The sequence below is a fragment of the Pelobates fuscus genome, chromosome 6, assembly GCF_036172605.1.
Source record: "Pelobates fuscus isolate aPelFus1 chromosome 6, aPelFus1.pri, whole genome shotgun sequence".
In the NCBI taxonomy this organism is placed as follows: Eukaryota; Metazoa; Chordata; class Amphibia; order Anura; family Pelobatidae; genus Pelobates; species Pelobates fuscus.
In genome coordinates, this window is record NC_086322.1 from 87,910,934 (window position 1) to 87,925,078 (window position 14,145).

The window sequence follows — 14,145 nt, forward strand, 5'->3', positions numbered from 1 at the left end:
AAATTAGGACAGGAAATAGTAATCATAATGGTGGGAGTAAAGCAGAGCTGGAGGAGAGAGCAAAGTGCTGCCCTATAGGAGAGAGCAAGAGACAGGTGTGTAAGGTGGAGGTTACTCTGGGAGGCCACAAGCTTTCCTAAAGAGATGGGTTTTAAGGCACTTCTTAAATGATTGAACACTAGGGGAGAGTCTGATGGCGGTAGGCAGGCTATTCCATAGAAAGGGAGCTGCCTGCAAGAAGTCCTGCAAGCGTGAGTTAGCCGTACGGGTGAGAGCAGCGGTCAAGAGGTAGTCACGGGCAGAGCGGAGGGAACGAGGAGGGGCATAAATATGGATCTGTGAAGAGATAAGATGGGCTAGAATGGTTTAGTGCTTTATAGGTATGGGTTAGCACTTTGAATTCACTCCTATAGGATACAGTAAGCCAATGTAAGGACTGACAGAGGGGTGAGGTGTGAGAGGCCTGACTAGAGAGGAAAATCTGTCTGGCGGCGGCATTCATTACAGACTGTAGCGGGGTGATAGACTAGGTAGACTAGAATATGATGATAGGAAGGAATATGATCCTTCAAAAATACATTACTGGTTGTGAACTGGCCCTCTTACATTAATGGCAAAACAGACTGCAGGGTCTCCATGTTGACACGGGGACCAGGATTGGCAGGAATGTACTTTCCTTATTTGGGATTCCTCAACAGTTTTGAGTATCATTCCCAAACCCTGTTTGGGAACTAGAACAGGAGAAATTACTCTATTCCTTTCGAAGTTGGCCATGCAGTCCTGAAAGGCCTATTCCACGAGAGATTTGCAGGAGGAGGAGAGAAACAGCCGCATTCTTGGTCTACCTCACTTTCTTCTAAGTGGACTGAGAAAAAGGCAGTAGAAGAGCACACAAACCATCCAGGGCACCAAAAGGAAGTAAAGCAACTCAAAGGGTGCCCCTGAGCATTGACACAATGAAGTAGAAAAACCATTGGAAAAACCAAAAACAAAAAACAGTAGTTTGCTGGAGATAGGAAACATTTAAGGTTGCTTATAGGTCTCTTTCATAATCCATTTGCCCTCATACATAAGCGGTCTGGTATATTAGAAGTAATCAGTATTGGACATAGTCAGAAAAACAGCAAGTCCTCATTACCTGCCAACCTGTCTGTACATATGGGCTCCAACAACTGGTCCAAACATTCACATACATAACATAACTGCTACGGGTTTTTCACTTCAATCTCAGGTTCAAATAATATGAAGCCTGTTGGATGACTGGGTGATAACTGAATATCCAATTGGCACATTAGGGTTACATTAAGGAGCAGCTTTGGAAGGTTTGGTTTTGGACATTAGCTATCCTCAGCACAAGATATTTAAAAAAGACATTAAAGGGTTACTATCCCACATGGTCTCAACTTGTATAGAAAGTATAAGGCAAGGTAAAGTCCCAAAAATTAAGGTTACATGTCAAATAGTTTTCACTGTTATTTTACACATTTTTGTATTACTATATAAGCAGAACCAAATTTAAAAAGTTAAAAGATGCAGCTCAGGTATCATCTTTTGATTTAAAAATCACAATGCATTCATGTAGCAATAGTGATTAAAAAAGCTAAATACACTTACAAAGCAGGGGTGGCCAAAAGGTTGACCTCTAAACACAACGCCACAAAGATGGGTGGTGGTGGTGGTGGTGGGGCACAGAAGCAGATCCAAACACGATACAAATACATTTTCCATCAAGGATTAATTCAGAAAACCATGTCTAGCCAACCAGTTACCTTACATGGAAGATCCTGTTTATTTTCCAAGGCTCCGTTTACAATCATGGCATATAAACGTAACCAAGAGAATGAAAAAACAATTCATACGTCTAAAAAACAGCTGTTTCACATTTACATCTGAACACTCATTTACCGTATTAAATACGAACAGAAAAAGCTTTAAAAGATTTGGCATGACAAACATTCCCATTTTGTCAATCATAACTTCCTTGCAAATGCACAAAATCCCTGCTTCTGTATAAAACAATTCTCTAAAGACTCCTTGTACCACTAATAAAAATCTAGTGATTTCAACGAGGATATAAAAATGGGAAGGAATCATCACCATTTTGTATTGCAGTACTATACTGAGGAATATTTAAGTTCCATATTAAAGATATAAATAAATACATTTCCATAATCAAAATTATAAAAAGAATATTGATGAACCCTCTGGCATTATAACAGCTAAGTCTAGTGCCAAAAGTGTATCCAACTCACAACACAGCCATGCATTAACTCCTCTGACACAATGTTAAAGGAACATTCTAGGAACTGGAACTGTTCATCACATTGACTTGATGAAAGTGTCTGGGTTCCCCTGCACCATTCATCTTTTTCGTGTTACACCGTTCTAAAGGATAAAACTTAAAGGAACATTATAGCGCTAGAAATACAAATGTGTATTCCTAATGCTATATTGCCCTATTCACTGTTTAGATGACCGAGCCCTCTCTCCCAGGGTCAAAAAGGCGATTGTTCTTACTTTTTCTCCCTCACAGCGCTGGTCTCTGGCATGCAGCTCTGCCTTTTTGGCTGAGATCAGAGTGGAGATTGTCCGCTTATTAGAGCCTCCCATTAGTTTTTTAAATCAGTATAGCTTGAAAAGAGTGTATTCTCTGCCTTAGCCATTCCACTGATGGTGGTGTAGGTGGAGGTGGGTGCATCATCACAGACACTCATTTAGTGTTTCAAAGCTCTAAAATGGTTTAACACTGAAAGGAAGGACTCGAGGCGTTATATCCCATTTAAATATAATAGTATAGATCTCAGTGTGTCCTTATTGGACTGAAGAGGCAACTGCCCGTGTGATAGACTGTAAACATGTAAAAATAGCAGAGGAAAGGGAAGCAGTGTTAAAGGGACACTATAGTCACCAGTGCAACTACATGTAATCCTGACCCTATAGTGTTAACACGACCATCTAGCCCCCCTGGGTCCATCATGCCTCTATAAATATAGTAAAAATCTTAGCCAGAAGCTGTAAATCTGCATGCTGTTAAACTCAGGAAAAACAAGCAGTCTGCTGACATGTGATAGATAGCCTGATCCAATCACAGTGCTTCCCCATAGGATTGGCTGAGACTGACAAGGAGGCAGATCAGGGGCAGAGCCAGCATGATTTAAACACAGCCCTGGCCAATCAGCATCTCCTCATAGAGATGAATCAATGAATCTCTAAGAGGAAAGTTCAGTGTCTGCATGCAGTGGGAGGAGATACTGAATCACAGAATGCTCGTGCACAGGAGATCTGAGTGGCTGGAGGCATACTCCGAAGTCCCTCTGGTTTACTCTGAGTGACTGCAACTGGAGGTGTTCCTAGCTTTCAATGTAAACACTGTATTTTCTTAGAAAATACAGTGTTTACATGAGAAAGGCTGCAGGGAGCTATAGTTCTCACCTGAACAACCTCATTAAGCTGAAGTTGTTCAGGTGACTATAGTGTCCCTTTAATTAGGATTTCTCACAAGAAACAAAAAAAGGAAAAAAGAAAATAAGACTACTAAAACTTTTCATAGCAAAGCTCAATTTTTAGTAGGTAAAGCTAATTAGGTCTCAGCAATTCAAATTGCCAAACACGGACATTTGTTTTACTAGTGTCTGTGACTTTCATTCACTGTGGCCATTGACAGCAAGCAGTATTTTGGTAATTTCATGTGATTTTATTAAATTATCACGTGTGTAACTGAAAAAGTAATTTACAAGATCTAAGCACATTCACTGCAGTGCAATACACATCACTGATGCTATAAACGACACTCAGCTAGCAATACGTATAATATGTCATAAGAAGACTGGAAGTGAAACCCCACTCCCCATCCCATGTTTTTATAGCGAGTTATGGGAAATGTAGTTCAGACCTTAGCAACAATTCCTTTTACTTTATATGATAATGGGAACTGTGGTGTAAGCATACTGATTTATCAAATCACAATACTAATTAATGACGCTTACACCACTCACTCAGTCTCATGACCATGCATGGGCACAGTTGCAGCTCTTTAGACGCTTTCACAGAGCTCAGACTTCAAAAAGAAGTTAACTCCGCAACTCCTTAATGGCACATGGCGGAAATATTTCGTCATGTTTCCCTTTTATTCCAGAAACTGTGTCCTTAAGGGGTTAATACATGGCTGTTTATTTCATTCAATAGTGACCTGACTAAAAAGTGTTCGACTCAATTCATATTAAGTGTTTCACATGGTCTGTCAGGGTAGGTACATGAACGGATGCTGCCTCACAACACATGCTTTACAAATATTTGTAAGTATAGCATAACGTCTGGTGTCTGGCATTGAGGGGGCAAGCTGAAATCTGCAAATCACTGGCTTAATAGGCAAACGTATTGATAGAGCAAAGGTTGGGTAAGCTTTCTTGCACCATAACCTAGTGCATAGAGTGCTTCACTATATTTTGTTTTTTATCTTATCTATACATGATAATGAGCTGGAGTTAGGAAATATTGAGATAGAGATACTTTTCAAATCTGAGTGAGTATGTGTGTACACAAACAGATTTGGAAAGATTGGGAGGGGGGGGGGGGTGATAAAGATAAGAAGAAAACACTTCAACTGTCTCGCCCACAGGTATCTAATTAGGGATGTGAAGGAAGAAGTAGAAAAATTCCATCACTCTAATGTTTATTCTTTTGTTAGGTTATACCAGCTACCTAAAAGGTTAAAAGAACAGCACAAAATTCCCCCCAAAAAAGGGCAAGCCGAAAATGTTGGCACAAAGACAGCATCCTGAATCTAGGCCATATGAATGTCACTTCATTGTTGTTACTGAAAGGAAAAAAAGCTCAACTCTAATGAAACGTTAGCCAGCACAGCAGCAACATATTGTTGTATAAGCAAACCTGTAAAAGCCAGGACCATGTATCTTTATTGTGTTGGGTAAATAGATGAACTACCACAAATGCAATGTTTAGAGTTTGGCTCAAAGTTTTTCCAACATCACTTAAACAAAGGGGGAAAATAGAAACATATATACTTTTAAACATGGCTAAATGCTTGCAGTCTTGAGAACTACAAAAAGACTAGAGAGAAGTCTATCATACCATGAAGGGAGACACTTTTAAAGTTATTCACAATAGTGTGAGTTGTTGGAAATGTTAAACTGTAAACCAAAATATGCAAGCTGCAAACAGGTCTGATTTCTGATTATTTTACCCAATTTGGTTATATAGGCCTAAAATGTCACTTTGAAACCCTGACAAGACACAATTTAGTGAACGACGACTTGGTTTACTAACGAAATACCTGCTGTTTCAGCAAGTAAAGTAGACAAAAGCAATCCTTTAGGAAAACACTGCCCTGAAAGTAAAGAGTGTGAAAGGGACATTACTTTCCCCAGCACTGGATAATAATAAAGTTCCCAGCGTTCTTGAAAATTGGACTACACTTTACATTTTTTATTTTGCACATTCTCATCATTTGGATGTCCTCTGTTTGGAATTTGTTTGAGAAGCATTGTTTCACTGCAATAAAACTCACATCAAAGTTCATTTAAATAAGATTAATACAATTGTGTTCATTTGTGGCTATATGAGATGACAGTATGCAGTGATAACATTGGCCATTAGCCATGTGAAAATTCTGCCCAGACTAAAAATTAGTCCTTGGTGAGTAGACAATGGGCCCTTTAAGAGAGTAGCCTTTAGGCCTGTCTAGTAGTGTATGAATTGAAAGATTGAGATCTGTTGGTAGGTATGTGCTTGGTGCACTCACACTCCACAATAACGCATGTATGTTTCATTTTAGATACCATCAGGTATAAGGTATATCCAACATCACTAGTACCGATTCCCCTGAAATAGTTTGGACCTTTAGTATAAAGTATCTCAAAATTCACTCTTGCCTCCTAGTAATCCCTGAAATATTTAATATAGCATACATACATTTTGTATTACATAACTCACTAGTATTCCTAGTATATTGTACTTCTACTACCCCTAAACATGGGTGGTTAAACGTTCGATCACCAGATGCAGACCTGCAAGCTTAAGTGCCAGCTTAAAGTTTAGGAAAGCATCAAGGGACAGTTCTACAAAGGTAAGCCATGCAACAAACAGGACCATCATTAAAGCAATGACCTCATAGACCTAGGGTCTTTCTGTGTCCAAAACCTCTGGCAACAACATCATTGTGTAACCTCCAATCTATTAATTTATCATCCAGCCTCCAATGCACCAAAAGCAAAAGCTTTTGCAGTGGCATGGAGCCTCCATTTTATTTACTTCGAGTATTCTATTATAGAACATAAATAGCTCTGGGTATTCCATAACAACCCAGATCAACCTCACATAGAATAGCTGACAAGTTCATCAAAACAAACCCCCCCACTCTGGGCTTGAATGTACAGTGATAACATCTGGTTTGCACACAAACATAAAGCAGGCATCAAACATTTGGACAGTCTGCCAAGCAAGATGGAATTAAAAGGGAATAGTATACAGCATTTGTATATAAGGCATGGGATTCCAGTCAATGTTTCATCATGCACAATTTATTCTTGCAAACCTGGCTGCAGTTTAATAAGCTCACGTACAAGAGCAGAGCTCTGATTTAGGAAAGGAACATGAAGGAAAAAAAAAAAAAAATACCCCTGCATTATTAATGTGCATTCAGCACTCTGCATGGGCAATGGGATTTCGCTTCAAAAGAACATTTTGTGCTGGCAAAACTATGCTGGTATCAAATGACTCTGCAGAGACCGTGGTTTGTCAGAAGCAGCGAAAAGCTTAGGGGGAGAGAAAAAAAAAAAAAAGAAGAAGAGGAGAATAGAAAATACATTATTTTAATCTACACTAAATGGCTTGGCAATAAGCCCACACAAGATTTCTGCTTCAGATAAAGGAATTTCACAAGACTATTACTTATGCAAACATGCACAGACACCAAACATGTAAGAATGGGATACAAAAATACTTGTAATGACGAAAGAATGTGCAGCTATACTTACAATTACTGCTCCAGGACTTCAGCAGAGACTTTATGCTAATCTCAAAAAATACGGAATCCTGTAGGCTTAACATCGTGCCCCTGGCAGCCACAGTTGCACAGTAGTTTGGGTCTGCTTTGTCAAACTGTTCTTCTCTCCTTTCTCAAAGGCAGCAGAGTTCTGGCTTCCAGTGTCGCTGCTTCATTACCATGCAGCCTCTCAATGACGCACAACTATGGTAAAATTGCTGCTCAATGCAGAAGGACTCGAACAGAAAGAGGGGGGAGAGTGGTTGGAAAAAGAAAATCCCTTCAAGTTTGCCGTCAAGAGGGTCTCAAGAGCACCCTCACCTTTTCTGCAGTGGAAACATAATGTCGCTATACGGAAAGGAACCCAGAGGACAATTTAACCCTGTGCTAAACTTGGATCTGGTCTTGTTAGTAAAACAGAAAAGGAGGCTCTGCACAGAGAGCCAACAAGCTATCTCTCAAGGTTTGTATCCCATCAGAAAAGGAACTTTAACAAATGTCACAGGACCTCATGTGTCGAGTCCTCCCATCGGCAGCTGTCTACAAACAGTTGTAATCTATTCTTTGTCCTCTCCTGCTGCCTGTCTCTGAGCAGTGCATTCTTTCCAGGGCTCTCCACACCCTGTCACTGAGCAGTGACTTCTCGTCGTGCCTGTGACTGTGCAATCCACTTGAGATGCTGCTGGCTAATGGATTGGGGTGGTGATGTAATGAACACTGGGACTTCAATGTTTTGTATCGCCTCTCAAATTGCTTTGCTTATTGCAACAAAGTGTCTTTCCGGTTTCTCAAGGCTCCTTTGATGTGGTTTCCTTACTGGAGCACCCACTTAGGAACAAGATAACAGTTGTAATAAAGCCCTTGTTTTATGTCTGGAAGCTTATTAATGTATTAAAGAGTTAGTCGCTCAATAACAGCCTTGATTTCCTCTATGTAAGACTATAGATGGTTTCATGATCTGGCATTTTTATGCACGTAAACAAATATGTCTTATTACTGGCAGCAAAAGCAACAAGACCGTATAAAATATGGAAGAGATCCCCAGCAGAGAATGGATAAAGCTTAATAGCATTGCACTGAGTGCTTTCAATGTATGCTTTGGCCAAACCAACTACCTGCTCTTCCAAACCTCAAAAACAATAAAATAGTGATTGCTATATTACTGCTAATTATTTTAATAGACGTGGATATTATTACTTTATGCACCCCGTCTCTCTGGCACTTACTTGTAATTTGACACATTTTAGGAATCCCTCGCCCCATTTTAAGCAAAAGAAATAAATACATCTTTATTACATGTGTATGACAAATTGGAGTGCCACTTGGATCTATGTTTTAAATGCCAGTAAGGCTCTCAAACTGACTGAGTCTTAATAATTTAAAAAAAAGATGGAGCATTTGTTCTGGCTGTAAATACTTACAAATCCAACATATCAGGGAGACTTTGTATTATGTGCATACAATTTGACTGATTTTATCTATGATGGTCAACTGTTAAACTTGGAAGAGAAAGTATTAATTGTATTCAATAATGGACTAAGAAGCTACAGATAAAGTTTATGTTGCTTAATTTTTCATTAAAAGGGACAGTCTAAGTACCACATTCACTTGCTCTTAATAAGGTGAGTGGGGGCATAGATGCAGTCTTGCAATTGAAAACAGTGCAGTTAAAAAATAAAATAAAAATTGTAGTGTTAATTTAGCCACTAGAATGACTGGACTTAAATATTGAAATATTCAATGTATTTGACATCTGGCATCAGCATGCAACATATACGGACTCTACACACACGTTTTGTGTGTCTGCAAAATATCTGATTGGACACATCATCCACCTTGATGATCTCACCAGAGAATAAAGATACATTTAATACAGGTGGGGTCAGTAATAACACATAATATGTACATATATATACACACACACACACTTTTATCTGTTCCTTTACATTTTTTATTGCTTTGCAATACGTTTGTAATACCCTTCAGCGATGGATAGTTGATGTGAAAACAGTTATGGGAAATTTGAAGAAAGAAAAAAATAGTCACTTTGCTATGTCTAAGGAGTAAGGTAAGGTTTTTTAAATGTGTTTCACATAGGGTTAGAATGAAGGTTATTCCTTTGTAGCAAATAACGACTTTGAATTACGCCAGTCCAAGTCACATCGTGCCTGAATAAAATTGCAGGTTACTAGTTACCTAAAAAGAACATTTAAATAAAGATGCAGAGTACCCATTTTTATAAAGCAGCTTTCACATCTAACCATGCGAGAAAAAAAAAAAATTCTACATCACTAAATGTCGATGGGGCTGAATACAGAATCTTTGAGAAGAATCAAATGTGCATTAAAATGAGTCATGTTCCCGATGCTACTGTATCATTAGTACTATTACAAAGACTGTACAGGCCATCTTGTTCTCTAGTTATCCCACCAGTGGCAACACAAATCTAGATTGTGAAAATACCATGAGAGCAAAGGAGGACAGCAAATCTTCTTTAAATGACTCTTATGGACAAAAGGTGAGAGGAAATGGTAAATGCAATATCCTATGTAGGAAGTATTACGCTTCCAATTAGATAAGAGTATAAAAAGGATTTAAAACAAATCCATTGTTTTCAAGGTCCCTCTTCCTGACCCTTAGCAACATGCAAATAAAATCACTTGATACAAATTACTATAGTTGCATTTGTTCAACACAGTCCCAATTACTCATCATTTCCCATTGCTCTTTTTTTTTTTTTTTTTTAGCAATAGTTTACAGATAACTGAAAATGGTACATAGGTTGCAAATTTCAAGGACAAAACAAGGCTGCAGAAAATAAGTGATGTCAGCAGCCAATCAGAGTCTGATTACCAGAGTAGAACCAGATCCTACTGAAAAAAGAATGAAACCGCAGCAGCTGCTCAATTGATATAAAACAAAGTGTATGCAGCATAGACCATCTTTGATGAAAAGGCAACCATAAAGTTACAAAACAGTTTATACTGTCCCAGTTTCTGTATATGAACTAGAACAGATAATGCATTTCAAATCTTAATTTTACATTTATCTAGACCAGGAAATTGGCATTCCACCACGGACAATCTTTTGTCTAAACTAGAACAAATTAGTTTTGAGCCATAACCCGGTTGTTTATAGTTATGTCCAAAATTCAACCCTATGGGCAAACGGTCAGTCACATTTCACAAAACATATTCTGAATCCTGTGAAGTCTAGTTCTGGTGGGTGACTTACTGGCCTAATACAAAGGGTTGCGCCATGTGCAATACGGTGTTTAACAGCAATGAAGCGGTACTTCATCATGAATTGTCAAAGTTGACTTTTCTTCAACATTGCCCTTACTTTTTTTTTTTTCTTACATTTACTTTTTTCATTGTTAAACCTGCATTATTACAGAACAGCATTTGCTGGCTTTATTTTTCTTAACCTTTCTATAATAAAATCAGAAGAAAAATTTAAATTAAAAGAGAAAAGACGCATACCTCCAATTTTGCTGGCTATTCCCAGCAAACCTAAGTCATTGCTGAAATTGTCGGACAATACCTGTTCTACCATACTAATTTAATGAAAATGCATTGCTCGGATAGCATTTCCCATCATACCAAAAATACCATTAAAAAAAAAAAAAAAAATCCAAACACTTTCCATTTTGCAAAGTTGGTTAAAGTCCTTAGACACAAATCTGCACCTTTTTTTTTTTTTTTTTTTTTTTAAATATCAACACCCTATATACCCTATGTATTTCAAGTATTTTTACATCAAACACTACAGAGCCACAAATGCAGTTTAATCTGGCTGTCAGAACAGTAACCAACTCAGCCATCCATCACTCTGCACATTATTAGACAACAAACCATTTCCTGAGGTCACACTGAAGACTAAACTACACTGCTAGTGCTATCACTTAAAAAAAATAAAAAAGGCAAATATTATGACAGTGCACAGCAGACACTGCATTTGACTGAACAACGCCTAAAGTTGAGCCCTTCTCACTAGCACCTGACATTTTATATCATCTGCCAACCAGCGTAGCCAAAGTTAAAACCACGTGGTAGCAGACATTATCTCAAGCCCATGTGTATGCAGCCAAAAACAAAATTCTTCACATTGTGAAATGTATAAAAGAACAGCAACATCCAGAAAACACTGGTTTAACCCTGTGAGTGTTAGAAGGAAGAGACAAGTAACTTTTGACTATCTAACAGCGCCCCTTTGCTCTACAAAACACGTCTTGCTTATTTTTCCATATACAAATGAGCTGTATAAACACTGAAGCTTTAAAAACTTCTGGATGTTTCACACAAGTGTGCGTGTCCAGCACAGCAAATGTGCTGCATTTCATACTGGCACTCAATCATTTGGAAGCCAAAAAGGACAATAACTCCCTTCCCCATTAACTAGAGTGAGCGGGCAATTCATCGTGATGCAAAAGGCAGCTGCTGAGCTAATAGGAGTGTTGCAGCTTCTGGAGCTTACAATATTACAATAGGGTTCTGAGACTTAAACAAAAATATATATAATGATTGGCTGGTATTTCCAAGGTTTATCTCTGTTTACATGTAAAGAGACTAAGTTCTTAGAGAAATAAAAATAAAACATACAACAAAACTTTTTCTCAAAACAAATGAAGCTTAAACAAAAAAAAAAAAAAAATAAGAAAAGAGGGGGTGAAGGATAAAGTGTGAGTGTGGAGGATAAATGTGCATGCATGTGTGCGGAGAAAAACTGTGCGTGTATATATATGTATATATAAATATGATAAAGAAGTGTGTGTATTTGTATGAAGATAAAGTGTGTGTGTGTATATATATATATATATATATATGAAGATAAAGTGTGTGCGTGTGTGTGTATGAAGATAAAGTGTGTGTGTGTATGAAGATAAAGTGTGTGTGTGTGTGTATGAAGATAAAGTGTGTGTGTGTGTGTATGAAGATAAAGTGTGTGTGTGTGTATGAAGATAAAGTGTGTGTGTGTGTATGAAGATAAAGTGTGTGTGTGTGTATGAAGATAACGTGTGTGTGTGTGTGTATGAAGATAACGTGTGTGTGTGTGTGTATGAAGATAACGTGTGTGTGTGTGTGTGTGTATGAAGATAACGTGTGTGTGTGTGTGTATGAAGATAACGTGTGTGTGTGTGTGTGTGTGTGTATGAAGATAACGTGTGTGAAGATAACGTGTGTGTGTGTGTGTATGAAGATAACGTGTGTGTGTGTGTGTATGAAGATAACGTGTGTGTGTGTGTGTATGAAGATAACGTGTGTGTGTGTGTGTGTGTGTGTGTGTGTATGAAGATAACGTGTGTGTGTGTGTATGAAGATAACGTGTGTGTGTGTATGAAGATAACGTGTGTGTGTGTATGAAGATAACGTGTGTGTGTGTATGAAGATAACGTGTGTGTGTGTGTATGAAGATAACGTGTGTGAAGATAACGTGTGTGAAGATAACGTGTGTGAAGATAACGTGTGTGTGTGTATGAAGATAACGTGTGTGTGTGTGTGTGTGTGTATGAAGATAACGTGTGTGTGTGTGTGTGTGTGTATGAAGATAACGTGTGTGTGTGTGTGTGTGTGTATGAAGATAACGTGTGTGTGTGTGTGTGTGTATGAAGATAACGTGTGTGTGTGTGTGTGTGTGTGTGTATGAAGATAACGTGTGTGTGTGTGTGTGTGTATGAAGATAACGTGTGTGTGTGTGTGTGTGTGTGTGTGTGTGTGTGTGTATGAAGATAAAGTGTGTGTGTGTCTGAAGATAAAGTGTGTGTGTGTCTGAAGATAAAGTGCGTGTGTGTGTGTGGGGGTATGAAGATAAAGTGTGTTTGTGTGTGTGTGTGTGTGTGTGTGTATGAAGATAAAGTGTGTGTGGGGGTATGAAGATAAAGTGTGTGTGTGTGTGTGTGTGTGTGTGTGTATGAAGATAAAGTGTGTGTGTGTGTGTATGAAGATAAAGTGTGTGTGTGTGTGTATGAAGATAAAGTGTGTGTGTGTGTATGAAGATAAAGTGTGTGTGTGTGTGTGTGTATATGAAGATAAAGTGTGTGTGTGTATATATGAAGATAAAGTGTGTGTGTATATGAAGATAAGTGTGTGTGTGTGTGTATGTATGAGAAAATAAAGTGTGTGTGTGTATGAGAAGATAAAGTGTGTGTGTGTGTGTGTGTGTGTGAGAAGATAAAGTGTGTGTGTGTGTGTATGAAGATAAAGTGTGTGTGTGTGTGTGTGTGTATGAAGATAAAGTGTGTGTGTGTGTGTGTATGAAGATAGTGTGTGTATATGAAGATACAGTGTGTGTGTATATGAAGATACAGTGTGTGTGTATGAAGATACAGTGTGTGTGTGTATGAAGATACAGTGTGTGTGTGTATGAAGATACAGTGTGTGTGTGTATGAAGATACAGTGTGTGTGTGTATGAAGATACAGTGTGTGTGTGTATGAAGATACAGTGTGTGTGTGTGTGAAGATACAGTGTGTGTGTGTCTGAAGATAAAGTGTGTGTGTGTCTGAAGATAAAGTGTGTGTGTGTCTGAAGATAAAGTGTGTGTGTGTCTGAAGATAAAGTGTGTGTGTGTCTGAAGATAAAGTGTGTGTGTGTCTGAATATAAAGTGTGTGTGTGTGTCTGAAGATAAAGTGTGTGTGTGTATGAAGATAAAGTGTGTGTGTGTGTGTGTGTGTGTGTGTGTGTATGAAGATAAAGTGTGTGTGTGTGTGAAGATAAAGTGTGTGTGTGTGTGTATGAAGATACAGTGTGTGTGTGTATGAAGATACAGTGTGTGTGTATATGAAGATACAGTGTGTGTGTATATGAAGATACAGTGTGTGTGTATATGAAGATACAGTGTGTGTGTATATGAAGATAAAGTGTGTGTGTATGAAGATAAAGTGTGTGTGTGTATGAAGATAAAGTGTGTGTGTGTATGAAGATAAAGTGTGTGTGTATGAAGATAAAGTGTGTGTGTATATGAAGATACAGTGTGTGTGTCTGAAGATAAAGTGTGTGTGTCTGAAGATAAAGTGTGTGTGTGTCTGAAGATAAAGTGTGTGTGTGTCTGAAGATAAAGTGTGTGTGTGTCTGAAGATAAAGTGTGTGTGTGTCTGAAGATAAAGTGTGTGTGTGTATGAAGATAAAGTGTGTGTGTGTATG

At 38.3% G+C, this 14,145-nt stretch overlaps 1 protein-coding gene across 8 annotated transcripts in view; it reads right to left on the reverse strand.

Moving 5' to 3' along the window:
• The window catches only part of FRYL (FRY like transcription coactivator), a 252,499-nt gene that overhangs the window by 169,358 nt on the left and 68,996 nt on the right, over positions 1–14,145 (reverse strand). For 3 of the 8 annotated variants that reach the window (XM_063457945.1, XM_063457942.1, XM_063457941.1), the window contains exon 1: positions 6,996–7,662. The exons of the other annotated variants lie outside the window; for them this stretch is intronic. In XM_063457945.1, coding sequence (XP_063314015.1) covers positions 6,996–7,068 — 73 coding nt within the window. In that variant the 5' untranslated portion in view covers positions 7,069–7,662. Of the gene's footprint in view, positions 1–6,995; positions 7,663–14,145 lie in introns of those variants that run through there. 8 annotated transcript variants of the gene reach the window in all.